Source organism: Megascapheus bottae, chromosome 16 (genome assembly GCF_031878675.1).
Source record: "Megascapheus bottae isolate mThoBot1 chromosome 16, mThoBot2.hap1, whole genome shotgun sequence".
In the NCBI taxonomy this organism is placed as follows: domain Eukaryota; kingdom Metazoa; phylum Chordata; class Mammalia; order Rodentia; family Geomyidae; genus Megascapheus; species Megascapheus bottae.
Genome location: NC_143524.1, coordinates 12,774,915 through 12,802,819, shown reverse-complemented (window position 1 = coordinate 12,802,819; position 27,905 = coordinate 12,774,915). Strand labels below are relative to the sequence as shown.

Here is a 27,905-nt window from a genome sequence, read left to right as displayed (position 1 = left end):
CTGGGCTTCACTGCTATGTTCTGCAAGGGGAGTCATAAGTGCTACAGGTCTACAGCAGAAGCATCAGCATGATGAGCCTTTAGTCAGGTTTTCCCCTCCCTTAATTAAGGAGAAAACTAGTTTATTCCTCCCCAATTAAATAGATCCCACATTGGATTTATCTAAGGACTAATGCTTTGGGCCCACAGAAAACTTTCCTGGAGGCCCCCAAACACGTTGTTATTTATGGTTTAAAACTCTGAAAATTAAAACGTTTAAGCACCACAGTAGACTAGACCCTAAGCTTTCACCTTGGAAGTCAGGCCACTCACTATTCGAGAAGCTCCCTTTTCTGTTTCCTTATCAGATTTGTTTCCAGTCTGGTCCATACTGTGCTTCATCATCCGGCAGAGATGGGCCTCCAGCTCAGACTCATTCTTATTGTCAATCATTGTGAGGTGGTCTAGGATCTGAGGGAAACAAGTACATTCATATAGTAGCAATGCCTTTCCCATGATGTTCTCCTATGTTCTCTTAGGGACCAGTTGCTGTTCTCATTCACCTTGGGTCCTTTTAATTTGCATAAAGTATGCAGGAGGGTCTTTAGGGTCCTTATAGGAAATTCACTTTTGCATTGCTTCAGTTTCTCTTTGGGGAACACCTTCATGAAAATGTGGATATCTAGAAGAATTCTGTCCAGGTTAATGCTGTTGATGGTGTCTGGTAACAGTCGAACCATTCTCCAGAGACACTATTGAAAAAAGAAACAAAGTTAGAAGTGACTGAAAAATGAGGATAATTTGTTACCATTCCCAAGTTCATAGCTCATTTTTAAAAAGATGATCCAGGTATATAAATGTGGTATCGTACCCTTCCTGCTCAGCTATGAGAACACAAAACATTATTTCAATTGTGTTATTTATTGAAGTAGGACAAGTCATCCTTCTAACCATCCATCCAGCTCTACTCTTTCCTCCCATACTCCCAGAGATGGAGGCCATCAGTTAATATTGTGAAAATGTCTTTTGCAGCCACCATCAGAAGTGGCAGAGGACAAAATGAAGTTCAATCCTTTTGAGTCATAAAAAGTATTTCAATGTACTTGAATATCTGCAGAAGATTTCTTACCCTCTTGCCAAAATTTATGACAATTCCAAAGAATGGCGAAGATTAAGCTGTGTGAGGACATTAATATGGACTAAGGTCAGCAGGATGGTAAAGAAGTCCAGGCTTACAAGAAAAAAATCAGTCATCTACACTGAATAGGTGCAGCAGGAAAGGCTGAGAGGATAACTGTTTACGTGGGTGTTCACTTAAGCAAGGTATTACCCCAGCTCAAACAAAACAAAGACTGCAAAAAGATCCTGGAATGGAAAGCCAAATCTCACAAAGTACAAAAAAATAGCAAATATAAATAGAAATAATTGAACACCCTTGGCTAGAATTCTAACTAACCCAGAGGCTGAGATCTGAGGATCATGGTTCAAAAGTAAGCCTATACAGACAAATTAAAGACACCGTTATCTCCAATAAACCACCAAACGAAACCAAACCAAACCAAAGAAATCAAGGCCAGACTAAGAGGTGTAGTTCAGCTGGTAGAGTGTCAGCTATGAGCAGAAAACTCAAGTTGAGGATTTGAGGTCCTGAGTTCAACTCTCAGTACCGGCACAAACCCCGCTCCCCACCTTGCAAAAGACAGAAATTCCATCTTGGGTTTCTTGGCCTGTTAGAATAGACTAACTCAAATGGTTAAAACTAAATCTAACCTGAGGGAACAAAATGTCTTGCACTATAGATATGTTCACCTAGAGTCTAAAATATGTTCATCAGGAGACTGAAATAACATAGTGCTACGTATATTTTTCCTTCTAAAATTAAAATTTGTCATATCAAATTTCTTGCCATTTGAATCTGGGACAACTTTAGTGAAATATCTATAACATAGCTACTTGAGACCAAGAATTTTTAGATGTGAACTCAGGGTATAAATTGGTAGACGGGGAAATTTTATTTTTTGAAAACTATTTACTTAACCGGGCATGGTGGTTCATGCCAGTAATCCTAGCAACTCAGGAGGCTGAGATCTGAGGATCACAGTTCAAAGCTAGCCCTAGCACTAAAGTCCATGAGACTTTTATCTCCAATTAACCACAAAAAAACCACAAGTGGCACTGTGGCTCAAGGGGTAGCGCGGTAGCCCACAGTGCCCAGGCCCAGAGTTTAAGCCCCACGACCGATCAAAAAAAAAAAAGAAAAAAAAAAAATATATATTTACTTAGGGCCAGGAGTTTGGCCTAATGGTAGAGTGCTTGCCTAGCATGCGCCAAGCCCTGGGTTTGATTCCTCAGTATCACATACACAGAAAAGCCAGGGTGGTACTGTGGCTCAAGTGGTAGAGCTCTAGCCTTGAGAAAGACTAAGACACTGCCCAGGCCCTAAGTTCAAGCCCCAAAACTGGCCAAGAAAACCAAACCAAAACAAAACAAACAACAACAACAAAAAAAAACAACAAAAAAAAACCCAACTTATTAGTTGGGCATCAGTAATCCTAGCTACTCAGTAATTCTAGCTACTCAGGGTTCTGAGATATGAAGATCACAGTTCAAAGCTGGTGTAGGACAGTCTGTGAGACTGTCATCTCCAAGTAACTAACTCCAACTCCACCCTCCTACCAGTGCAAAAAAAAAAAAAAGGAGCCAGAAGTGAAGCTTTAGCTCAAGTGGTAAGAGTACTAACCTTGAGCAAAGTAGCTCACATTCAAATTATGCTGGCCCTGGGGCTTGTATGTACACATATACATACACATGAGACAGTCTTACTGTCTCATTGGGGACAGGGCCCAAACTGGCCTTGAAATCGCGATCTTTTTTGCCTTTGATACCTGTGTGCTTGGATTACACTGGTGTACCACCATGCTAGATTTACCAATTACATTTTTTCAGATGTGTACTGGTTTATTGAGTCAATGTTTTGTTTTGTTTTTTGAGGTTGGTTGTGGGGCTTAAATCTGGGCCTGGGAGTTGTCCCTGAGCTCTTCAGCTCAAGGCTAGTGTTCTACCACTTGAGCTATATAGCACCATGTCCCTATTGAATCAATGTTTTAACCTCAAATTTCTTTTTCCCTATACTTTTAATGAAGTGATAGCATCTTTGAAAAGAAAAAAGATGAAGTAACTTCAACATTACCTTCATAACAAGTTCTGAGAATTTGGGAGAACTGGCTGTTGCTAGCAGGCTATCTTGGAGCAAAACAAGTAGGGCGCTGGAAAAACAAACATACTATTAAAATATTTCAAATCTTATTATAATTAAAATCAATCATTGAAAGGCCAACTGTGAAGATTCTCTCTCTAGTAAATTGAGAACTCATGGATGAGGATTCATATTAACATTTGGTTACTAAAAATAAAAATCATCTTGGTAAATGGTAAAGTTAATTGTTTTTCAGTGTCATTAGTAGACCCAAGAGATATGTACCTGAAATGCACATGCTAGAAGAACTGAAACATTTCACAGTCTATTCTGTGGTATTCATCTATTCATATGGTACTAGTCATCTACTGACTTGTTAGTAAACTATGGTCTCAGATCAGAAAACTTTGCTTATTACGGGGGAATAATAAACCAATTTATTAGGAAAACCCAAATTTATAACTATCTAGTAAACATAAATCATATGTAAACAAAGCAGAGGCTACTTTGGACTTTAATGCAGAGATATAAATATACCTGAGGATGTTTGTCTGGTCAGATTTCTCCAGAACTTTCACCACCAAGAGGTTCACAGAACGAATCACCTGTTGCCCTTCCTCTAGATCTTCTATCCGGGAATCCAGCATTAAGGTGATGAGGCCATGCATCAGGTCTTTCAGTACTCCAGTGGATGCTTCCCGGGCCAGGCTCTCTATCTGAAATAGCTATTCAATTCTAACTATGTTAGGGTGGCTAAACTCAAAATATAGAATAAATCAGGTGGTGGTGATTCAGGCCTATAATCTTAGCTACTCAGGAGATTTAGATCTGAGGTTCAAAGTTCAAAGCCAGCTTTTATCTACAATTAACCACTAGAAAACCAGAAGTGGTACTGTGGCTCAAAGTGGTAGAGTGCTAGCCTTGAGTGCAAAAGCTCAGGGACAGCACCCAGGTCCTGAGTTCAAGCCCCACAGCCAAAAAAATCCAAAACCATACATACATACTAAATACACACACACACACACACAGAGAATAAAGAAGACGAATGACTGATATATTCTAGTACATGATATATGTCCCCATAATATATAAGTGCCCAGCTCAGAGTTTTAATTTAATTCTGGTGTCGTTTTTTCCTAGTATAACAACATTTTTAATGTAAGCACACTATTTATGTAAAGCTAAATAGGGACTATCATGTTTATTCAAGAAGTTGAGAAGCTAGGCGCTGGTGGCTCATGCTTATAATCCTAGCTTCTCAAGAGGCTGAGATCAGAGGATTTCAGTTCAAAGCCAGCCTGGACAAGAAAGGCTCAGGGAGGGCCAGGAGTTTGGCCTAGTGGTACAGTGCTTGCTTAGCATGCATGAAGACCCAGGTTTGATTCCTTGGTACCATATGTATAGTAAAGGCCAAAAGTGGTGCTATGGTTCAAGGGGTAGAGCTCTAGCTGTAAGAAAGCTGAAGTATAGTGCTCAGGCCCTGAGTTCAAGCCCCAGGACTCAAGGGAGCTGAGGGGGAGAACTTGACAGGAAACAGAAATTTAGGTGGCATGTAAGCATTCTACCATAAACTAGAGCTGTCCCAACATTAATAGAAATAAGTCAGTAGCTTATTAGAGAACTCATGGAAAATTCTAAGTGACAATTACTCATTGAGACATCCACACTGATGCTAACTGGGTAGAGACTGAAGAAAAGCTCCCTCACTACAGAGACCTTACCGAAATCATGTTGCCGATGATACAGCTATATAGCTTGATGATCTCATCCTTCTCCAACTTCTCATCTGCCATATGTGTGTTGTAGATGAGTCTCAGCTGCATGAATGTGGCTATCAGAAATTGATCGATGTGTCCAGACATGGCTTCAGCTTTGTCTTCCTGTCTTAGGACTTCATCGATCTGATAACAAAAATTCCAAAATGTATTTTCCAAGCTTCATATTGCATAGCAGATACTCTAAGCAATGTTTCTATAGGAGTATTTACTAGCAAAGTACTTCCAATATCTTTTTTTTTTGCCAGTCCTGGGCTTGAGCTCAGGGTCTGAGCACTGTCCTTGGACTTTCTCAAGGCTAGAGCTCTACCACTTGAGCCTCAGCACCACTTCCGGCTTTTTTTTTCTATGTACATGGTACCGAGGAGTCGAACCCGGGTCTTCATGCATGCTAGGCAAGCACTTTAACCAGTAGGCCAAACTCCCGGCCCCAGTACTTCCAATATCTTACCTAGAAAAAAATTCAGTTACTTTACACATAGCTTGTCCTGAAAGATGCAATCATTCAATATATATTTACTGAGCAAGTTACTATTAAATGAGTAAATATCAGGTCCATTCTAAGAGGCTAAGTGACTAATTTAGAAACAATAATCTTAGACCTGGAGGTAAAAGCTGACACACTGAAAACTTTACAAGAAGGAATAGGAGATACACTAGGTCTCCTTGGCACAGGTAGAAACTTTCTTAATAAGGACCAAGAATCACAACAAATCAGAGAAAGGCTGGATAAGTGGGACTGCATTAAACTGCGGAGTTTTCGTATGGCAAAGGACATAGCTTGTAAATTAATTAGGAAGCCTACAGAGTGGGAGAAGATCTTCACTAACCAAACAACGGACAAAGGCCTCATATCTAAAATATATCAACAACTCAAAAAATTGAATCACTCCAAAACTAATCTCCAAAGTAACAACCATCCCATTAAAAAATGGGCCAAAGACTTAAAGAGAGTCTTCTCTGAAGAAGAAACAAAAATGGCCTATAGACACATGAAGAAATGCTCAACATCTCTGGTCATAAAAGAAATGCAAATCAAAACAACTCTAAGATTCCACCTCACTCCAGTTAGAATGGCCAGAATCAGGAAAACGAATAATAACAGATGCTGGAGGGGATGTGGCCAGGAGGGATCACTACTACACTGTTGGTGGGAGTGCAAACTCATTCAACCACTATGGAAAGCAGTATGGCAGTGCCTCAAAAGACTAAACATAGAACTCCCCTATGACCCAGCAATTCCACTACTTGGCATTTACCCAATTATCCAGAATCTAGGGCATACTAAATCCACTAGCACAACAATGTTCATTGCAGCATTATTTACCATAGCAAAGATATGGAACCAACCTAGATGTCCCTCAGTTGGTAAGTGGATCAACAAGTTGTGGTATTTGTACACAATGGAATTCTATGCTGCCGTCAGAAAAAACGACATCGACCCATTTGTTAGGAAATGGAAAGACTTAGAAAAAATCATATTAAGTGAAGTAAGCCAGATTCAAAGGAACTTAGGCTCAATGGTTTCCCTCATTTGTCATAACCAGTAGAAACCTTGGGCTCTACTAGGAGAGATCTGCAATAGAGCAAAACCTTGATACATAAGGCCATATAGTATGAAGCTAATTGAAAGGACCTCCAGGATATTGAAACAAAAGCCATATAACGAATGACTGTTGTCCTTAACGTACTATGTTATCTCTCATCTCCTTTGCTGTCCCTTGGGTATCTCATATTGTTACAGTATCTCACTTTGTTATCTGATATATTGAATTTATTTGTATTTGGTTATTTGAAATTTGATAGGGAAGGGGGGAAAACCAAGACAGGGTGGGGTGGGGGTGGGGGGGAGGGGGTGGGTAGTGGGTACCAAGACATGTGAAAGGGTATCAATGTATGCACCTTCTATCTGGCAAAAATCATGTAACCCTTTTATTAATTACAAGAAAAAAAAAGAAACAATAATCTTGGTGTTTAAATGTTCAATTTATTAAAAACAAAGACTTTTAAATTCCTTAGGCAAGATTGATAGGAAGCCAAAAAAGAATAGGAAGAAAGAAGCTGGATATGTGTAATCTCTGCATTTGGAAGCCCCTGCGGGTTACAAAATGAGCTAGAGGATAGCTTGGTCTACACAGCAAGATCCTGTCAGACAAATTTTAAAAAGAAAAGAAAAATTTCATGCGGAAAAAAAACCCAAGATGGGCTCAGTGGTAGAGTTTTTACTCAGAAAGTATATTGCCCAGTGTGTGATCTGTAGAAATGACTAGGAAAAAGAATTAACAAAAGAAAATCTCCATTTACCTGGTAAGCAAAGTGAGACTCACAAAGCTCAGACTACTTAGTTCAAATTGAAAACTTAGCTGGGAGTTGCTGGCTAAAACCTGTAATCCTAGCTACGTAGGAGGCTGAGATCTGAGGATCACGGTTTGACCAGCCTGGGCAGGAAAGTCTATGAGACTGTTCATGTACTTTATAAGAACCCAGCCTTTTAATTCAATAGAAACATTTAAAAATCACTAAAATCAAGATAATTTTATTTGTAAAATCTGCATAAAAACCTATGTATGCATGTACCAAAATTAGATGTATCATTACCTTACTGATGAATTTTCCAGTGTTTCTAATTTGGCCATTTGTATACTATTACAATAAATATCTTTGTATATACATACATGCATGTGAGTATATGTATATGTATCCTAATGTGCTTGTTTTTATTTCTAAGAGTATTTTCGGACTATAATTTCTTAGTTTGAATGATACAGTACAGTTTTGTCTGTGCGTGTGTGTGACTGTGTATGTGCTGGGGAACGAACCTAGAGCCCTGAGCATGCTCAGCACACACTAGCAAAGATCTACAAATCTAGCAAAATTTTGGAGGGCACTGTGTTGGAACAGGGTTAATTTTTATGTACTTGCTAACTTTCTGAGTATCTTCTAAGATCTGGTTTATTTATATTTATGTTTCTCTTAAGGATTTTTTTTTCTCCTTCTCTCAAGATTTCATTGGTTATATGGGTTGCAAATATATGCCACAGTATTTCACTTGTTTATTTAGTATATAGAAATTTTCTCTTGCTTAAAATTTATATGACAAAATTGTCTTTTTTTTTTTGCCAGTCCGGGGCTTGAGCTCAGGGCCTGAGCACTGTTCTTGGACTTTCTCAAGGCTAGAGCTCTCCCACTTGAGCCTCAGCACCACTTCCGGCTTTTTTTTTCTATATGTGGTACCGAGGAATCGAACCCGGGTCTTCATGCATGCTAGGCAAGCACTTTACACTTTAACCACTAGGGCCAAACTCCCGGCCCCTTTTTTTTTTGGCCAGTCCTGGGCTTGAGCTCAGGGCCTGAGCCCTATCCTTGGACTTTCTCAAGGCTAGAGCTCTACCACTTGAGCATCAGCACCACTTCCAGCTTTTTTCTATGTATGTGGTACCGAGGAATTGAACCCGGGACTTTGTGCATGCTAGGCAAACACTCTACCCCTAGAGGCCAAACTCTTGGCCCCAAATTGTCTTTTATTTTAGGTTCTGGGTTTCCTGCCTTAATGATCTTGGCAAATTCCTAGATATTAAAAAAAAAAATAAAAATAAAATAACAACAACAAAAGACACACTTGGCAGAAGCTTCAAATTTTTACAAGACTACTTGTATATGTGTGTGACTGATTTTAAACTCTTACATTTATGGTTGGATCCATCCTCATTTCTTTTTTTTTTTTTTTTTGCCAGTCCTGGGCTTGAGCTCAGGGCCTGAGCACTGTCCTTGGACTTTCTCAAGGCTAGAGCTCTACCACTTGAGCCTCAGCACCACTTCCGGCTTTTTTCTATGTATGTGGTACCGAGGAATCGAACCCGGGTCTTCATGCATGCGAGGCAAGCACTTTAACCACTAGGCCAAACTCCCGGCCCTCCATCCTCATTTCTGATGTTTTAATTTGTGTTCTGTAATCAGGTAGTACTAGAGTTTGAACTCAGGCCTTATGTTTGCACAATGGAACTCTGACAGTTGAAATAGATGCCAGCCTGGCTAACTGGAGGTAAGAGCCTCATGGAATTGTTGGGCTAGTTTTGAACCTCTATTTTCAGATATCAGACTCCTAAGTAGTTAGGATTACAGAAACAAGCTACTAGTGCTTGGTTCCTGTGTGGTATGTATGTATGTATGTATTTATTTATGCATACATGTATGTCAGTCCTGGGATATGAACTCAGGGCTTGGGTACTGTCCCAGAGCTTCTTTCGCTCAAGGCTAGCCTTGATTGATACTTAGCAATGGTAAAACAAAACAAAAGCAAACAACAAAAAAACTGAAGCAGTGACTTCTGTGGGTACAACTCAGTGGCAAACTGCTTGTCTGGCATGTACAAGTCCTGGAGTTCAATCTGCTGGACCAACAGAAGAAAAAAGAACATGTACTGTCTTTGTTTAAAAATTTCAAATGGGGTGCCTGAAGTTTGGCCTAGTGGTACAGTGCTTACTTAACATGCATGAAGACCTGGGTTCAATTCCTCAGTACCAAATACATAGAAAAAAGCTGGAAGTGGTGCTGTGGCTCAAGTGGTAGAGATCTAGCCTTTAGAAAGCTCAAAGACAGTGCTCAGGCCCTGAGTTCAAAAAAAAAAAGAAGAAGAGGAAGAGGAGGAGGAGGAAGAGGAAGAAGAATTCAAATTGATTCCCATGATACTTAGAATTTAAGCAACTCAGATGAGTGTGGTAGCTCATTCATGCTTATAATCCTGGCTACTGGGGAGCCAGAGATAATGATCAGTCTGTGGTCAGCTCAGACAAAAAGTTAGGAAAAAAATAAAAAAAAATCTCAACCAATAAAATACTGGGCATAATGGTACTAGCCTGTAATCCAGCTACATGAAAAGTATAAATACAATTGTGGTCCACACTGGTTCAGGAAAAAAATAATACTGTATCTTCAAACTAACAAAACCAAGAAATGACTGGACGCATGGTTCTAGTGGTTAAATGCCTGCCTAGCAGGCATAGGGCCAAGTTCAAACTCCATAACTCCCTCTTACTTAAAAAAAAAAAAAAAAAAAAATCACAACTTACTTAACATGGAAACTGTTTTCTACCTTTTATTAGTTGTTTCTCATGTAGAATGTTCTTATCCACATCAGCACTTTTTTTCTTTTACCAGTCTTGGGGCTTAAACTCAGGGCCTGAGTACTGTCCTTGGGCTTTTTCCCTCAAGGCTAGTGCTCTACCACTTGAGCCATAGCATCACTTCTGGCCTTTTCTGTGTGGTACCGAGGTATCAAACCCAGGCCTTTGTGCATGATAGGTAAGTACTCTACCACTAGGCCAAACTCCTGGCCCTGCACTAGCACATTTTTAATGATAAAAGTTTTTTTGATTATTCAATCTAAGTAACTGTTCAGTCTTTCCTATCTCTACATATGAGTTAAATTTACATAGTGGTCATTTTCTTGTTTGTTGACAAGTAAATGTTTTCCATTAAGATATAAATTTCATGAGAATTAGTCCCTAACTTGCTTACTGCTATATTTCTAGCTCCTGATAAATGAATGTATGTAATTATAAAAATGCAAAGGCTTAGGTACAGTGGCTTATGCCTGTAATCCTAACTATTCAGGAGGCTGAGATCTCAGGATCATGGTTCATAGCCAGCCTGAGTACTAAAGTCTGTGAAGACTCTTATCTCCAATTAACCAGTAGAAAACCAGACGTGGTGCTGTGGCTCAAGAGGTAGCCTTTAGCTGAAGAGCTCAGGGACAGTGCCCAGGCCCAGAGTTCAAGCCCCATGACAATGACAACAACAAAAACAAAAAAAGCACAGGCTCTATTGGAGCTATTTCCTCTGAGATGTGCTTTCTTTTTCTTTTTAAATAGGGGTGGTAGTGACTGCTAGTATGCAACCTATCATTCTTATGGCCACTAAGTCTATCAGTGGAAATACTACCATTGGAGGAACTTCCATTACCTGTGTTAGAGCCTGGATACTTGTGCTGATGTCACCACTGGCTACTTGGGAGATAATAAAATTGATTGTGGATGCTGTATTACTGTGCATGTCATCAAAGTGTGGAGAGACAGCCCGGATCCTAGACAGCAGAGCAAAGGGAAAAATTCAATCTATTATAAGATATCCCAGCAAGTGGGAATCATGCAATCCTGTACTAGATCTCAAAATATTTCTAAAATATGCTATTAGATACTAGTAAGTTTTAAAATGTTTTAATTATGCACTCCCATAGAGGATTTTTCAAATGTATGCTTTGATGATTAAATGAACAAGCTGAACTTACTTGGGCTCAGGAATAAGGACTGGTTCAAAAATGTCATCCAGTTTATGCTGTACAAGTTCTGGCATTTCACATCGGACTGTACCATTGTCATTCTCAATCTCATCTAAATCCAGCTGGAATTCTCGCCGGACCATCTGGGCTGCCTCAGGATGCCCACTCATGTTTCGGGCTTGGCTAAAAGAAGGGAAAAGAAGTTCCTGAACTAAGAGAGACTTCTTAATTAGAGAGCAAGAGTAGCTTTGCTAGCTGCCCCAAAGCTTCAAGACAGATGTTCAACTTCTGGTTTCAGCCCCCCTGAATGATTTCAGTCCTTGAGTGTAAGAATGTGGCTTAGGCAATAATATTGGTTATAAATGGCTAATAATAATAATAATATTGGTTATGAAGAACATTACCAGCTAAATTCTAAGTATTATCAATTAAGTTATAAGTACTATCTCTAATTTGCTAATGGCAACAAATCTTGTACTTCTATTCGAGATGGAACATAAAATAATTGTATCAACTCAAAGCTCACTATTTACGGACAAAAATATTAAGAAAATCTAGATTGGCTGTTTTTATTTTTTAAGGACAGTCATCCCTCTTTAAGAATACTCTAGGAAGGTTATGGCCAGTATTATATCTCAGAAATAGGTATGTAAATTTTCCAAGTGCAAATTGGTTAAAATTATATGCACGATACAACTCAAAATAAGAGTTGCCTTCCTTAAAATGTAGAATTTTGAGTCCCTATGCCAATTCTGGGTTACATGCATTTTATTTAGCCACATCTCAACCTGAGAACAATCAAATATATTGTGACAGTGAGTTGTCATATCTGCTAGCCACTAGACTTTCATAGAAGGCTTCATATACATGTGGCTACCGAATATCCAGGTGATTAAACTCAAATTCAGTCACCCTCCAGAGGGGGATGAATCCATGTAAGAAGTTAGAAAGATATAAGAGCCCTGCTAATGAAAAATTAGCAGGCAGTACTTACATCCTATAAGTGCGATACATAATTCTGTCCACGGAAAAGCAGTGAAAGAAGGCACAAGACCATTTAGAAGTGATTTTGAGACAAAGATAGACAATGAAGACTGGAAGATTAAACATTTGGCTATAAGACATACACCCAGGTTTTAGTCATGCATGATAATGACTACAAGAACTCAAAATTATGTTACAGGACAAGCTCTGAGCACATAAAGCTAAGTGAATACTTATGCTCTCAGACAACTATCTCTATTTCCATACTTAAGTTTGGAGGACATGTCTTCAGCTGGTCCCTTGCGCAGCATGTTGGCATTGGAGTTTATGCCCTGTGCACGCTGTGGTTTCTCTTCCACCTGTTTCATTGGGGCAGTAGAAGGCCTCTTTGCTGATCTCTTAATCCTCTCTTCCAGCATGCTCATATCCTTCTCAGAAAGCTGTAAACATGGCCCAATTAAGCCTATTAGTATATTCACACAGAAAAATGAGAATTTCAAATTTAATGGAAGACTGAACAATTACCTTTTTTTTTTTTTTTTTTGTCAGTTGTGGGGCTTGAACTCTGGGCCTGGGTGCTGTCCCTGAGCTCTTCAGCCCAGGGCTAGTGGTCTACCACTAGAGTCACAACACCACTTCCAGTTTTCTGGTGGTTAATTGAAGATAAGTCTCACTGACTTTCATGCCTGGGCTGGCTTTGAACTGTGATCCTCAGATCTAAGCCTCATAGCTAGGACTATAGGTGTGAGACATGGGTGCCTCACAGGAATTACCTTATGCTGGGCATAATGACACACATCTGTAAATTTGCTACTCTAGAAGCTGAGGCAGGAAGACAGCAAGTTTGAGACTATCTTAGACAATTAGCAAGACCCTATCTCAAAATAAAATTTTAAAAAAGGGCTGGAGACATAGCGCAGTGGTAGAGCACTTACACAGCATATGAAAGATCATGGGTGGGGCCGGGAGTTTTGCCTAGTGGTTAAGGTGCTTGCCTAGCATGCATGAAGACCCAGGTTCGATTCCTCGGTACCACATACATAGAAAAAAGTCAGAAGTGGTGCTGAGGCTCAAGTGGTAGAGCTCTATCCTTGAGAAAGTCCAAGGACAGTGCTCAGGCCCTGAGCTCAAGCCCAGGACTGGCAAAAAAAAAAAAAGAAAGAAAAATCATGGGTACAATTCCAACAACACTCTTACTCTCTCTTTTCATACTGAAGAAATGGTTCAACCAAGTTAAAAATGAGTTTACTTTCCAAACAATACATTGATCAAATTCTGCTAATACCTGCTTAGCTATTAAAAAAAAACAAAAACAAAATACTTAGGAAGGAAAAATAAAGGTGCAACAAGAAAAGATAATAATATGATTAAAATAATGGGAAGTTAAATCTTCCTGCCCAGCACTGGAAAGTCTATTATCTCTAATTAATAACCAAAGAGCTAGAAGTTGAGCTGTGCCTCAAGTGGTAGAGTGTCAGCCTTGAGCCAAAATGCTATGAGGTACCCAAGTTGTAGCCCCAATGGTGGTGTATGCGCAAGCACACACACACACTGTAAAATATGTATTGTATGTATGTTTATTGGTCATGAGGCTTGTACTCAGAGCCTGGACATTGTCCTTGATCTTTTTTGCTCCAGTCTAGTGCTCTGCCACTGTGAGCCAGTTTTCTGGTGGTTAGAGAAAACTCTCATGGATTTTTCTGCCTGGGATGGCTTTGAACCACATTCCTCAGATCTCAGTCTTCTGCATAGCTAGGATTACAGGTGTGAGCCACCAGTGAATGGCCTAAAATAATCTTAACCTTTAGACTCAAAATTATCACCTGCTTTATTTCCTTCATAGTGTGGTGAGGATTTGATTAAATAATAGAATAGATGCACAGCACATATATATGATCTCTTAAAAGTTACTGAAACAAAGGATGAGGTACAGAGACTGCAGTGAGTAGCTCAAGAAAGGAATCAGAGACAGGTCCTAATGTGCCCAGAAAAGTGACTCTGTCACTTAAGAATCTTGATCTGACAGTATTAGTACCTTCACTGGTTATAAGGAAATTACTTATTAAATAAAAACTAAATAGGCCGGGAGTTTGACCCAGTAGAGTGCTTGCCTAGTATACACGAAGATCTGGGTTCAATTCCACAGTAAAACATACATAGAAAAAGCCAGAAGTAGTGCTGTGGCTCAAATGGTAGAGCTCTAGTCTTGGGAAAGCTCAAGGACAGTGCTCAGGCCATGAGTCCAAGCCTAGGACTGGCAAAAAAAAAAAACCCCACAAAACAAAACAAAAAAACTAAATAAATTTCTACAGAATACTGCCATACAATCCAAATTAGTGCAGATATTCATTCAAAAATAATTCTAGTAAAATATAGCTTAATGTTCAATAGTAATCATAGATGCCTATTTAGATGGGTTGAGTTTATAACAGGTGGTAAAGCCTAGGTATAGCTGAAACTTCAGGAAACCCAACCTGAGAGTTTTTAAACTCAGAATTCTTTTCATCATAGGCTAACAATGCCCATGGAACCATCACTTACATTTCCAATCAGTTTGAACACCTGATCTCCATGTACATTGTATACTGTTACGATGGTGTTGAGGGCAGCATTGCGAACAGCGTTGTCACGGTCTCCTATGTGAATAGCTATTTCCTTTAAGGCTTTTCCTGGGGTTGGCTGGCAAACATTCATGCCATAGGACTCAACTAGACACCCCAACTCTTCCAGGCACTCTGTTGGAGAAGGAAGGCTAGATGAATGAGACCTGAAACATATTTGGCACATATGAAAGCCTTTAGAATTTAATTCTGGCTCTATGTGTGTGTTTTGGTGGGGTTTGAACTCAAGGCCTAGGCACTGTCCCTGAGCTTCTTTTGCTCATGGTTATCACTCTACCACTTGGCCACAACTGTACTTCCAACTTTTTTGGTGCCATAGGCACCAATTTTTTTTTGTTTTGTCAGTTGTAGGGCTCAAACTCAGGGCTTGAACACTGTCTTTGGACTTTCTCAAGGCTAGAGCTTGATCACTTGAGCCACAGCACCATTTCGGGCTTTTTTTTTTTTTTTTTTTTTTTTAATGTATGTGGTACCAAGGAATTGAACCTGGGTCTTTGTGCATTCTAGGCAAGCACTCTACTGGTAGGCCATACTCCTGGCCCGACACCAACTTTGATGTAACTTTTTTTGCCAGTCCTGGGGCTTGAACTCAGGGCCTGGGCACTGTCCTTGGACACCTTTTGTTCAAAGATAGTGCTCTGCCACTTGAGCCACAGCATCACTCTTGGCTTTTTGTGAGTATGTTGTACAAAGGAATTAAACCCAGGGATTCGTGTATGCTAGGCAAGCATAGAAACACTAGTCTATGCACCTGGCCCTTACATAAATATTTTCTTTCTTTTTTTTTTCACATAAATATTTTCTAAAAATATTTTTTTTCTAGCCGGGTGCCAGTGGCTCATGCCTATAATCCTAGCTACTGAGGAGGCTAAGATGGGAGGATCATAAATCAAAGCTATGGCATGGAAGTCCATGAGACTTTTATCTCCAATTAACCATCAGAAAACTGGAAGTGGCATTATGGCTCAAATGGTAGCGTGCAAGATTTGAGAACTCAGGGACAACACCCAGGTCCAGAGTTTAAGCCCCATGACCGAGACACACACACACACACACGCCTCAAATGGTAGCGTGCAAGATTTGAGAACTCAGGGACAACACCCAGGTCCAGAGTTTAAGCCCCATGACCGACACACACACACACACACACACACACACACACACACACACACACACACACTCTCTCTCTCTCTCTCTCTCTCTCTCATTGTCCTTTACCAATGAAATAAGAGCGCTATAGCAATTTTTTCTGAAAGAGATGCCTGTGAGTCAGATGGCCCCTGTGCACTTGAGTTTGTCACCAGGGTGGTACTGGGTGATGCCTGTATCATCTGATACCATGGCTCCACCAGTGTGCAACTCATCATTCTCACAGAAATTGAAAGATTAGAATTGATTACAAAGACTGAACACACACACACACACATACACGCACACGCACACACACAGTTTGCTTAACCTGCTCTTTGTTTAGAGTTTTTGGATTTGGTTCCTTCCATGATGAAGAGAAACATTTTGCTGGCTGGGTAGACAAGGCACATCCGGTTTAGGATGGCACGGACATCTCTACGAATAACATCCTTTGGTTCTCCAACCTAGTCAGGAAAGAAAATAATGAGTGAATGAAGCCTTATTTTAACAGGAAAGATGAATAGTGAAAGGTATAATCATAAAAAAGTAAAAAGGGGCAAGGAAATAAAAACATAGGGAACTGGGTTAGTTCAAACTTTGTAAGCAGTCTCCCAGAACAATATATTACCTTAACAATGAGATAAGGAATAAAGGAAGATGCTTCACTCTCAGTAAGGTGATATTCCTCTTCACTCAGCAGAGTGAAGAGCAACTTTAAATATTCCAGTGCTTTCATCAGGACACTTGTATTGGTGTCAAAAAACCGCAGGGTAAGCCATTTTAAGATGAGATCCAAGCAACCAATAACACCCTCCTTTTCACTCTCCAAGTGCTTAAAATAAAAACAAAACAAAATACCTATAAAGACTATAATTATTAAATATTAGTGTCTGTCAGGCAAGTACTTGTTAAATTCTTCTCAAGCCCCCAAATCAAATATTGTGTGTGTGTGTGTATGGGGGTCATGGGGCTTCAACTCTGGGCCTGGGTACTGTCCCTGTGCTCTTTAGCTCAAGACTGCATCCTACCCCTGAGTACCCCTATAGTCTCCTGAGTAGCTAGGTGTGAGCAACAAGTGTCTGGTTAATTTATTCACTTTTTAGGTAGGGTTTTACTATGTATAACTGAAGTTGTCCTTTAATTCAGAACCTCCTACTTCAGCCTCTAAAGTATGGATTACAGAAGTACACTACCAGCATAACTATATCCCCCCAAATGATAGGTTCATTTAAAAATCTCAAAATATATGATCATTTAGTCTATAAAATAAAGATACCTCTAGAAAGTGAAAACACAGTATGATGTATTCTATTTCCTTTTTATTTTGGCTAGTCCTGGAGCTTGAACTCAGGGCCTGGGTACTATCCTTGAACTTTTTCTGCTCAAGGCTAGCTTTCTACCACTAAGCCACATTCCTACCCCCTCTACGTGCTTATTTAATGGGTTCAGAATTTTCACATGCCTGAGATACAGGCATATTTATTTATTGCAGACTTACATCAACCATGACAGCCAGAGCTTTATTGTGGTGCTGAAAATCTGAGTGAAACATCTCATCCTGTAACCATTTAGCCACACAGCTAGACATCTGTGTTTTGAGCTGTTCAATGTATTCATCCCGAGGGGTACTGAAATTCCACTTCAGCACCTGAAAAAAAGAAAAAAAAAAACCAAGAATAGTAAAAATGGGCTGGCTATATTCAGCTGAAGGAATAGCTTATTTAATGTAGCTATAAGATTTAATTTGGAATACCTATTTTTTATTTTGTTTTTGATATCTAGAATTCACTACAGTGTCCAAGCTGGCTTTTGATTACTCAGTCCTTTTGCCTCAGCATTCTCCAGTGTTGGGATTATAGGCACATATTTTTTTTTAGGGGGGGGCAGGGGGGCCTGGGGCTTGAACTCTGGGCATGGGAGTTGTCCCTGAGCTCTTCAGCAGAAGGCTACCACTCTAACCCTGGAGCCACAGTGCCACTTCCCATTTTCTAGTGGTTAATTGGAGATAAGAGTCTCACAGACTTCAATTCCCTGGCTGGCTTTGAACAGTGATCCTCAGATCTCAGCCTGCTGAGTAGCTAGGATTACAGGCTTGGGCCACCACACCTGGCTCCAGCATATTTCTTAATTAAGCAAGATTCTTTTTATGACAAAATATGAACACAAAATGTTGCCTAATTAGATACTATTTTGAAAATGAACTACATAACAGGTAAGAGGAGACAGGAGTGAAAAACTGGAAAGGAACAAGGGAAGGGGTGACATTGTCCCCCCAAAAATGACATTTGTAACTGTAACTCCTCAGTACATCACCTTTCTAATAAAAAAAAAAAGGAAAAAACAATATTCCTCAATTGTTATACTTCTGCAAGTTTCATAATTCTGGAAAATTATGAGAGTTGGAGAAGTAGTTTAAATGGCAGAACCTAGAATTCAAACCCTAGTACTACAAAAAAAATGTTTTTGAGGGGGGTGTGGGGGGGAGGGAAACGGGTACCAAGACATGTGAAAGGGTATCAATGTATGTGAATTAATGCACCTTCTATCTGGCAAATATCATGTAACCCTTTTACTAATTACAATAAAAAAAATGTTTTTGAGCAATTTTTACTAGCACTATCAATGAATGCTATAATTATACTGTATCATATTGTCAGTACCCATAGCACAATTTTAATAGCAAAAAACCCTTTTTTTCCCAGTCCTGGGGCTTGATATCAGGGACTGGACCTTGGACACATTTTGCTCAAGGCTAGCTCTCTGCCACTTCTGGATTTTTCTGTGTGTGTGGTTCTGAGGAATCGAACCCAGGGCTTCATGCATGCTAGGCAAGCATCCTATCACTAGGCTACATTCCTGGACCCTAAAATAAATCTTAAATAACAAAATCAAAAATGCCTATCTCATTCTAGGAATTCAGTGCAGATAAAAGTCACACATGTGCACAAAAGTGTAATAGTGAAATAAGAAGTAGCCTAACTTTCTAATCACCTTTCTAGTAAAAATAAAAAACAATTTTTGCTGGGCTCTGATGGCTCATACCTTTAATGCTAGCTACTAAGGAGGTTGACATTTGAGGATCATGGTTCAAAGCCAGTCAGAGCACTTTAGTCTGTGAGACTCTTCTTTTTTTTTTTTTTTGCCAGTCCTGGGCTTGAGCTCAGGGACTGAGCACTGTCCTTGTACTTTCTCAAGGCTAGAGCTCTACCACTTGAGCCTCAGCACCACTTCCAGCTTTTTGCTACATATATGGTACTGAGGAATTGAACATGGGTCTTCCTGCATGCTAGGCAAGCACTCTACCGCTAGGCCCAGCCTTAGCATAATTTTTGCATTTTAAGATAGTACATGTTAGAGGCCAGGAGTTTGGCCTAGCAGTAGAGTGCTTGCCCAGCATACACGAAGACCTAGGTTCAATTCCTCGGTACCAAATATATAGACCTAGCCTTGAGGAAAAAGCCCAAGGATAGTGCTTAGGCCATGAGTTTAAGCCCTATGACTGGCAAATACTATTTAAATTGTAAATAGCCAATAAATATAACTACTGTATGCAAATATGTAATTTTGATGATGTCATCTACGAAGAAGAGAGAAATAAAGTTTATTTCCTGTAAAAAAAAAAAAAAAAGATAGTACATGTTATAAAGAATTAAATAGGAGCCAGGAGTGTAGCCTAGTGGTAGAGTGCTCGTCTAGCATGCACAAAGCCCTGGGTTCAGATTCCTATGTACTACACACACAGAATAAGTCAGAAGTAGTGCTGTGGAAGAAGTAGAATGCTAGCCTTGGGAAAGCTCAAGGACACAGGGCAATTGCCTAGAGCAATAAAGGTCCAAGGACAGTGGCAAGGCCCTAAGTTTATGCACTATGTCTGGCAAAAAAAAAAAAAAAAGCAGCCCACTACAGATGTTTAGTTGATTAAAAAAGTAGGTTCTGCCTGTTGCTGGTGGCTCATGTCTGTAATTCTAGCTACTCAGGAGGCTGAGATCTCTGAGGATCTAGGTTCAAAGCCAGCCCAGGCACTTAAAGACCATGAGACTCTTATCTCCATTAATCACTAGCAAAACAGGAAGTAGTGCTGTGGCTCCAGTAGTGCTGTGGCTCCAGGGGTAGGGAGGTAGCCTTGAATTGAAGAACTCAGGGACAGCACCCAAGCCGAGCTCATGTCCCATGACCCTGATACAAATGAAGAAAAAAAAAAAGGTTCTTTAAATTTTAAAGTAAAAAATGTAAAAGACCAAGACTACTAAATGATTTCTTACTAAACAAAAAAGTAGGCAATAGATATATTCTGGGGCTATTCCCCCCCCCCCAGTCCTATTCCTGGATACTTTTTGCTCAAGGCTACCACTTGAGCCATAGCGCCACTTCTGTGGTACCAAGGAACCAAACCCAGTGCTTAGTGCATGCTAGGTAAGCACTTTACCGCTTGGCTATGCTCCCAGCAGAGAAAAAATAATTTGTGAGCAAAAAACTCTAGTTTTTTACAATATAAATGTGGAAGCCCGCAGTTTGCTCTCCCCATCCCTGTTTTCTGCCTGAAAAATAAATAAATAAATTTTGGACAGCAAAACTTATTTGTTCATTGATTTATTTTTGGAAACAGGGTCTTATAGTCTGGTCTTAAAACTATCTTCCTGCTTCAGCCTCCCAAAGGCTCAGATTAGGGCCATATGCCACCATACTTCATTGTGCTTTTGCTTGTTTATTTATTTATTTATTGCCAGTGTTGGGGCTGAAACTCAGGGTCTGGGTACAGTCCTTAACCTTAAGCTTTTTTTCTTTTTTGCCAGTCATGGGGCTTGAACTCAGGGCCTAAGCACCGTCCTTGGACTTTTCTCAAGGCTAGAGCTCTACCACTTGAGCCACAGCACCACTTCCAGCTTTTTTCTAGGTACCAAGGAATTGAACCTGGGTCTTCTGCATACTAGGCAAGCACTCTACCACTAGGCCAAACTTGTGGCCCCTCCTTAAGCTTTTTTTGCTCAAGGCTAATGCTCTATCACTTGAGCCACAGTTCTACTTCTAGCTTAGTTTGTTAATCTCACTGCCTGGACTGGTTTTGAATCATGATCCTTAGATCTCAGCTTCCTCAGTAGCTAGGATTATAGGTATGAGTGACTGCTACTCAGCTAAATAAAACTGTTTTTAAATAAGTTAATAAATAAAAAATAAAGAAGCAAAAGCCCCTAAAAGATCCTTACCTTTAATCCTTTTTCATCTTTCATCCTTTGCTCCTTTCCATTTGGAACAACAATAAAAACAGGTCCAGATTTGTCTTCATCTTCCTTTAAGTTGGTTTTGCTTGGTATTTTCTTTCCTTGTGCACTCTACAGCCAAGTTTAGAGAGTATTGATTAGCTAAGCAACTTTTCTTTAGGAACATAATGTCACCAGTTAAAGGTCATTACAGAAAACAGAGAAGCTTTTCTACATTATACTCCAACCCAAAATAGTTACATGTAATATCTTTTTTACAGGTTCTCTAGAATAAAATCCTTGTTATTTTGGAGACAAGTCATTATGTAATTCAAGCTAGTCTTAGCTTTCTAAGTACTAGGATTGTAGGTGGTAATATACCAGATTAGAAATATAATTACATAGATTGTTTCATAAATCTTGGCTGGCTCTTGATTAGGCTCCTGGTTAGTTGGAAGGGCTATTACCTGTCTCCATTAGTCTTGTTTAGTCTAGACTACTTTTAAATTACTGAATAGTTTTTTTTTCCTTGAAAACCTCACTCTTTCTTTCCATGGAAATATTTTGATATACATTTAATTGAGAAAGTTTTTCCATTTCTATTTCTATTTAATGTATACCTACTACAGCAGTGTTTTGGAAATCTTTAAATATTTTATGGGAGGTTACTGTAAATACTTTGAATACTTTATTCACTAATAGTTTTAAAACATAATTCAGTAGCTAAAGGTGTAGCTCAAACGGTGTTAGAATATTTGCCAGTGCGATGGCTCATGCCTGTAATCCTAGTTACTCAGGAGATTAAGATATGAGGGTCACGGTTCAAAGCCAGCCCACGCATAAAAGTCTGAGTCCAATTAACTAGCAGAAAACTGGAAGTGGCACTGTGGCTCAATGGGTACACTGGTAGCCTTAAGGTGACGAGCTCAGTGACAGTGCTCAGGCCGAGTTCAAGTCTCATCACTGACAAAAAAAAAATATTTGACCAATAAGTGATGGACCCAAATTCAAAACTTAGTATTGCCAAATAAGTAATTAAAGATTCAGAATTTTAGTTTCAGATGGAAAGAAAATAGCAAGTAACCTTACATATGTTTAAGGTAAAATGTGAATTTCATTAACAGAATTATTATCACAAATATAGCAAGAATTTACCATTCCTAGTTGGCCATCCAAACACAAGCAAATACAAGATTTATATGAAATTGATTTGTAAATTGCAAAAGAAAATGGCATTAAGAACAGGGTGAATAGGGGATAGGGATGTAGTCAAGTGAGAGAATACTTGCATGTTTCATGCTTCAGGTTCTAGCCCTACTAAGGACAAAAGTTATAAATACTTCAAAGCGCTTCTTATCAAAATATTAAAATAAGTATGTACTCCATCTGGGATAAGGATATGAAGATGTGTAAGAAAAGACTTCGTTGCATAGTTCAGAAGAAACTTTGTCTTAACTCATAGTGCTAAAGGAGTACTCAACACAAAGAAGAAAAACATTATTTTAATAGTCAGAACACAACACAGAAATGTCTACTCTATGACAGGCACTGAGTAACAAGTTTCTATTCTTCTATTTTTCATTAATTACATGTACCTAATAAAAGTTTTCTCCAGATTATTAGCTTTAACTATTTACTGCTAGATTTACTACTGATCGCTAAATGCAATTTTCCTTTTGCAAGTATTGAATGATCAGCAAAGAAATACAGTGACTAAATTTGAATATAGAAACTGATGAATTTCGGTGATTCAAAAGTGGCTCATGCCTGTAATCCTAGCTACTCAGGAGGCAGATATCTGAGAATTGGGGTTTAAAGCCAGACAGGGTAGGAAAATCCGTGAGACTTTTTTCCAATTAACTACCAGAAAACTGGAAGTGGAGGTCTGGCTCAAAAGGTAGAACACTAGCCTTGAGCTCAAGAGCTCAGGGACAGCACTCGGGCCCAGCGTTCAAGACCCACAACTACATACACACACAAAAAAAACCCAGCCTGAGCAATGTTAGCATGAGACCCTATCCAGAAAACCAAAGGGAGAAAAGAAAAGCAAAAACAAAAGGAAAATGCTTGTTTAATAAGAATCTTGTAGAAATATTTACTTTGATATTACCAACAACAGTGATATTCTTCCACGGACAATATGTTCTAACAAAATAATTTATTGTGTAAAATCAACACAAAAGCAAATCACTAAGTTTGCAGAGTAACATACCTTTGCTTTGGAGGAAACTCCTTGAGTTTTGGCCTTCTTTGGATCAGGCTTGCTTTCTATGGTGCTGGAAACAGAATCTTCAACAGGTGCTTTGAAAAAATCACGTACTATGTTAGTTAAATTTTACCTAACATTACTTTATTCTGGGTACATTAAACATAAAATGAAGCTGGGCGCGTTGGCTGTAATCCTAGCTACTCAGGAGGCTGAGATCTGAAGATCAAGGTTCGAAGCCAGCTAGGGCACAAAAGAACCTGACTCCTATTTCCAATTAACCTCTAGAAAACAGGAAGTGGGGCTTGGCTCAAGGGTAGGGTGATAGCCTTGAGCTGAACAGGTTAGGGACAGTGCCCATGACTAGGTCAAACCCCAATGATCCATCAAAAAAAAAAAAAAAAAATGAAACCTTATGTTTTACAATTAGTACTTTTTTCTGTTTTGCCAGTCCTGGAGCTTGAACCCCAGGAATTGTTTCTAAGCATTTTGTGCTCAAGTCTTCAGCAAAAGTGCTACTTCTGGCTTTAGCCATTTATATGGTATTGCTGTACTGAACCCAGGGTTTCATGTATGCTAGGCAACTCTACCACTAAGCCATATTCCCAGCCCTATAAGTTACTCTTTAAGGATACCCTGATGAAATAATTCAGAAAATTTCTACCTAATTTAACAACACTTAAACTATATAATTTTTGTTTGTTTTTGATATGGATACTGGGGCTTGAAGAACTCAGGGCCTTATGCTCTCAATTAGCTTTTTCAGTCTAGGCTGGCACTCTACCACTTGCACCACGCCTATTAAGTGAAAGTAAGTCTGTCAGATTTGTCTACTCAGGTTGGCTTCTATCCAAAAATCCTCAGACCTTAAGCACATGAATAGCTGTGATTACAGTCGTAAGCCACTGACATAAATAAAACTAGATATTTAAAGTTGGTTTGTTTGGTCAGCACTGGTGACTCATGCCTGTAATCCTAGATACTCAGGAGGCTGAGATTTGAGGATTGAGTTTCAAAGCCAGCCCAGGCACTAAAGTCCATGAGACTCTTATCTCCAATTGACCACTAAAAAAACTGGAAGTGGCATTGTGGCTCAAGGGTAGGGCTCAGGGATATAGCACAGGGCCTGAGAGTTCAACAAGCTCCATGATCGACCAAAAAAAAAAAAAAGAAAAAAGAAGAAAGAAAATATTATTAGGGGCTGGGATGTATTTCAGTGGTACAGTGTAAACAAGCTTAGAATATATTAAGATCTTGGTTCAGTCCCCAGCACCAATCTCTTCCTATTTCTCTCTACAAAAGAAAAAGACTGAACCTTGAGCTAAAGAGCTCAGTGACAGCACCCAGGCCCAGAATTCAAGCCCCATGACCAACAACCAAAAAAATAAAAAACAAAAACAAAAAACACCCTAATAAATAGTAGACTGGATTAACAAATAGCCAAATTAGCAAATACTGGAAAGAGACATTTGTAGTTAAGTAGCATTTTAAGAAGCTATATGACTTTGTGTGCAAGTAATTAATTTTGGGTTGCCCCGTCTGTTGGTGAAGTGGATTAAGCCAGACGGACATAATTTTTCTAATTGCGGTACCTAGTGGCAGAAAATTGTTGTAGAAACCTTAACCACATTAGAGTATTTCAATGTACTACACCAATACCTTCCTTTGGACTGTAAAACCAAAAAGTCATCTTATATTGTAATGATCTTATACCAGCTTTCATGTTTTATATCCTTCCCTTTTAGCTTTCTCAAATTAAGTTACCTGATATAGGCTGGAATTTGGCCGGAGCTGATCCTCCTACTGGTTTAGATACTGCTTTAGCAGGAGCGGCAGGCTTTGCTGGCATGTTAGCTTTGGCTTTCTCTAGCATGGCCAATACTTGATCTTTAGAAGTTGGCTACAGAGAGAAAGTAAAATAAGTAAAAAGCAACAGAAATGATGCAGCTTACTAACTGAGCTACTACTTTTGAAATTCCAATGAATTAAGGGAGGCAACACACTGTAAGAGAAGTAACACACATTACGGAGTCATATTCAGGTAGCTATCATTCTAGAAGGCACAGTTTTCACTCTTGTTGACTCTAAGGCTTTACTTTTGCTTTTTCCAGCATTTCAAAGTGAGCCTCAGTAAGTAAGGTGCTCTTTTTTATTTTTATTTTTTTTTTTTTGCCAGTCCTGGGGCTTGAACTCAGGGTCTGGGCACTGTTCTTAGGCTTTCTCAATGCTAATGCTCTACCACTTGAGCCACAGCAGCACTTCTAGCTTTTTCTGTTTATGTGGTTCCGAAGAATTGAATCCAGGGCTTTATTTATGCTAGATAAGCACTCTACCACTAGGTTACACTCCCAGCCCCTAATGTGATCTTTTGCTTATATAAATTCATTGGGGCCAGGAGTTTGGCCTAGTGGTAGAGTGCTTGCCTAGCATGCACGAAGACCTGGGTTCAAGTCCTTGGTACCACATACATAGAAAAAAAGCCAGAAGTGGTGCTGAGGCTCAAGTGGTAGAGTTCTAGCCTTGAGAAAATACAAGGACAAGCCCAGGACTGGCAAAAAAATAAAAATTAAAAAAAAACAAATTCATGTTTAGGCTGGGAGCTGGTGGCTCATGGCTGTGGAATCCTAGCTACTCAGGAGAGATCTGAGATTTGAATACTACAGTTCAAAGCCAACCCTGGCAGAAAAAGTCACTGTGAGATTCATCTCCTATTAACCATTTAAAAAGTAGAAGTGGAGCTGTGGCCCAAGTGGTTGAGTGCTGGCCAAAGAGCTTAGGGTCAGTGCCAGGCCCTGAGTTCAAGCCCCATGACTGCCAAAAATTTAAAAATTCATAGTCAGTATTTTTCTAATGGCTTTTAACAGCAGCAGCATCGATTAGAAATACCTTTAGTTTTCCAGTAGCTTTGGCCATTTTTTCATATCCTAAATGCATCATGAAGAATGGCAAAGCATCTTGGGCCTTCTTTCGCACATCTCCATTTCGATCTTCTAGACAGGAATAAAGATGAGGAACACAAAGGATAAGGTCTGTGGGGGTGGAACGAAGGGTAGGTAGTTTCTCAGCCAGCCAGCCCAGAAGCTGCCAAAAGAAATAAGGATTAGTCATTCACTTCAAGGGAAAACTGACTTGGTTTCAATAATCCCAAACATTAAATATTATTTTTTTCTTTTTTCAGGACTAGGTATTAAACCCAGAGCCTTATGTATGCTGTAACACTGAACTACATATGTAGTCTCTGGATTTTCTTTCTTTCTTTCTTTCTTTCTTTCTTTCTTTCTTTTTTTTTTTTTTGTGGTAACCAAGGATTGAATTCATGGCTTTATGTTTGCTAGCCAAGTAATCTCATTTTGCTTTCACTTTGTTTTTCAGATGGAATCTTGTACTAACTTTTGCCCATGCTAGCCTCCTGAGTAGTAACTATTATAGGTGTAAATCATCAGTCCAAGCCTGCAATAAGAAGATTTTAAATAATAATATTTTAAAGTATTGAACTCTATTTTTATGATTACAACCTCTGATTTTATTTATTTATTTGTTTGTTTTTTTGCCAGTCCTGGGCTTGAGCTCAGGGCCTGAGCATTGTCCATGGGCTTTCTCAAGGCAGAAGCTCTACCACTTGAGTTTTTTGTGTGTATGTGGAACCAAGAAACTGAACCCAGGGCTCCGTGCATGCTAGGCAGCAACTCTACCAATAGGCCAAACTCCCTGCCCTACCATTTAAAATTTTAAGAAAAGATAAATGTCCATTTTAATAGCCAGTACTTTAAATAGCTTTATTATTAAAGAAAGCACATAAAGCCAAGTGCCTGGTGGCTCACACCTATAATCCTATCTACTCAGGAGGCCAACATCTGAGGATCATAGTTCGAAGCCCAGGTTTTGAATTGGACATCAGAAAACTGGAAGTGGCACTGTGGTTCAAAGAGCATTTCCCTTGAACTGAAGAGCTCAGAGATAGTGCCTAGGCCGAGTTCAAGCCCCACCACTGACCAAAAAAAAAATAAAAGCGCCAAAATAGAAAATTAATCACGTTAATACGTTATTTTAAATCTTCCTTCCTTCTATCCTTCCTTCCCCCTCCCCTCCCTCCCTCCCTCCCTCCCTCCCTCCCTCCCTTCTTCCTTCCTTCCTTGTATCTCACTATGTAGCATAGACTGTCCTGGAGTTTGCTACTTCCTAAATACTATGTCACTACATTTGATTTCTTTTTCGTATTAACTCTTGGCATAGAATCCTAGCTGAAATGTATGTTCATTATGGAGGTCCTGACTCATAATGTGGTAAAGACATGAGTAAAAGCACATGACTGATTTATCATACTAACCTCTTGCCTCAAGAAAGGATTTTCCTTTTTGAGCTCTTCAGAAAGATCTTCTCCTTCCAGCCATTCCTTCATGCCAGTCTGTTCTGCCCAAGCATTGACAGTTGCTAGAGCAGCAGCTCGAACATTATTCTGTATGGCAAAAATAGCAGGGCATAGTTTGGAGAATGAAGTTTGTTTCTTAATAAACTTGGACATTGGCAGTTTCTCTAAGG

The 27,905-nt window shown here is 39.4% G+C and overlaps 1 protein-coding gene and 1 non-coding gene across 4 annotated transcripts in view; both read right to left on the bottom strand.

Annotated features, from left to right (window-relative positions):
• Window positions 1–27,905, bottom strand: part of Ckap5 (cytoskeleton associated protein 5) — a 93,406-nt gene that overhangs the window by 6,212 nt on the left and 59,289 nt on the right. For 2 of the 3 annotated variants that reach the window (XM_090347798.1, XM_090347799.1), the window contains exons 24-41: window positions 27,694–27,822; window positions 26,253–26,447; window positions 25,131–25,266; window positions 23,373–23,461; window positions 21,167–21,292; window positions 17,461–17,610; window positions 16,591–16,794; window positions 16,291–16,426; window positions 14,752–14,945; window positions 12,478–12,650; window positions 12,221–12,244; window positions 11,236–11,409; window positions 10,911–11,031; window positions 4,896–5,075; window positions 3,712–3,899; window positions 3,169–3,244; window positions 542–730; window positions 312–449 (exon numbers count right to left, since the gene is read on the bottom strand). In XM_090347798.1, coding sequence (XP_090203924.1) covers window positions 312–449; window positions 542–730; window positions 3,169–3,244; window positions 3,712–3,899; window positions 4,896–5,075; window positions 10,911–11,031; window positions 11,236–11,409; window positions 12,221–12,244; window positions 12,478–12,650; window positions 14,752–14,945; window positions 16,291–16,426; window positions 16,591–16,794; window positions 17,461–17,610; window positions 21,167–21,292; window positions 23,373–23,461; window positions 25,131–25,266; window positions 26,253–26,447; window positions 27,694–27,822 — 2,622 coding nt within the window. The remainder of the gene's footprint in view (window positions 1–311; window positions 450–541; window positions 731–3,168; window positions 3,245–3,711; window positions 3,900–4,895; window positions 5,076–10,910; window positions 11,032–11,235; window positions 11,410–12,220; window positions 12,245–12,477; window positions 12,651–14,751; window positions 14,946–16,290; window positions 16,427–16,590; window positions 16,795–17,460; window positions 17,611–21,166; window positions 21,293–23,372; window positions 23,462–25,130; window positions 25,267–26,252; window positions 26,448–27,693; window positions 27,823–27,905) is intronic. The other variant, XM_090347800.1, reaches the window with a different exon arrangement.
• Window positions 16,095–16,205, bottom strand: LOC150052895 (small nucleolar RNA SNORD67). The gene has a single exon (XR_016538182.1). It is a non-coding gene; the product is annotated as a small nucleolar RNA SNORD67 (small nucleolar RNA).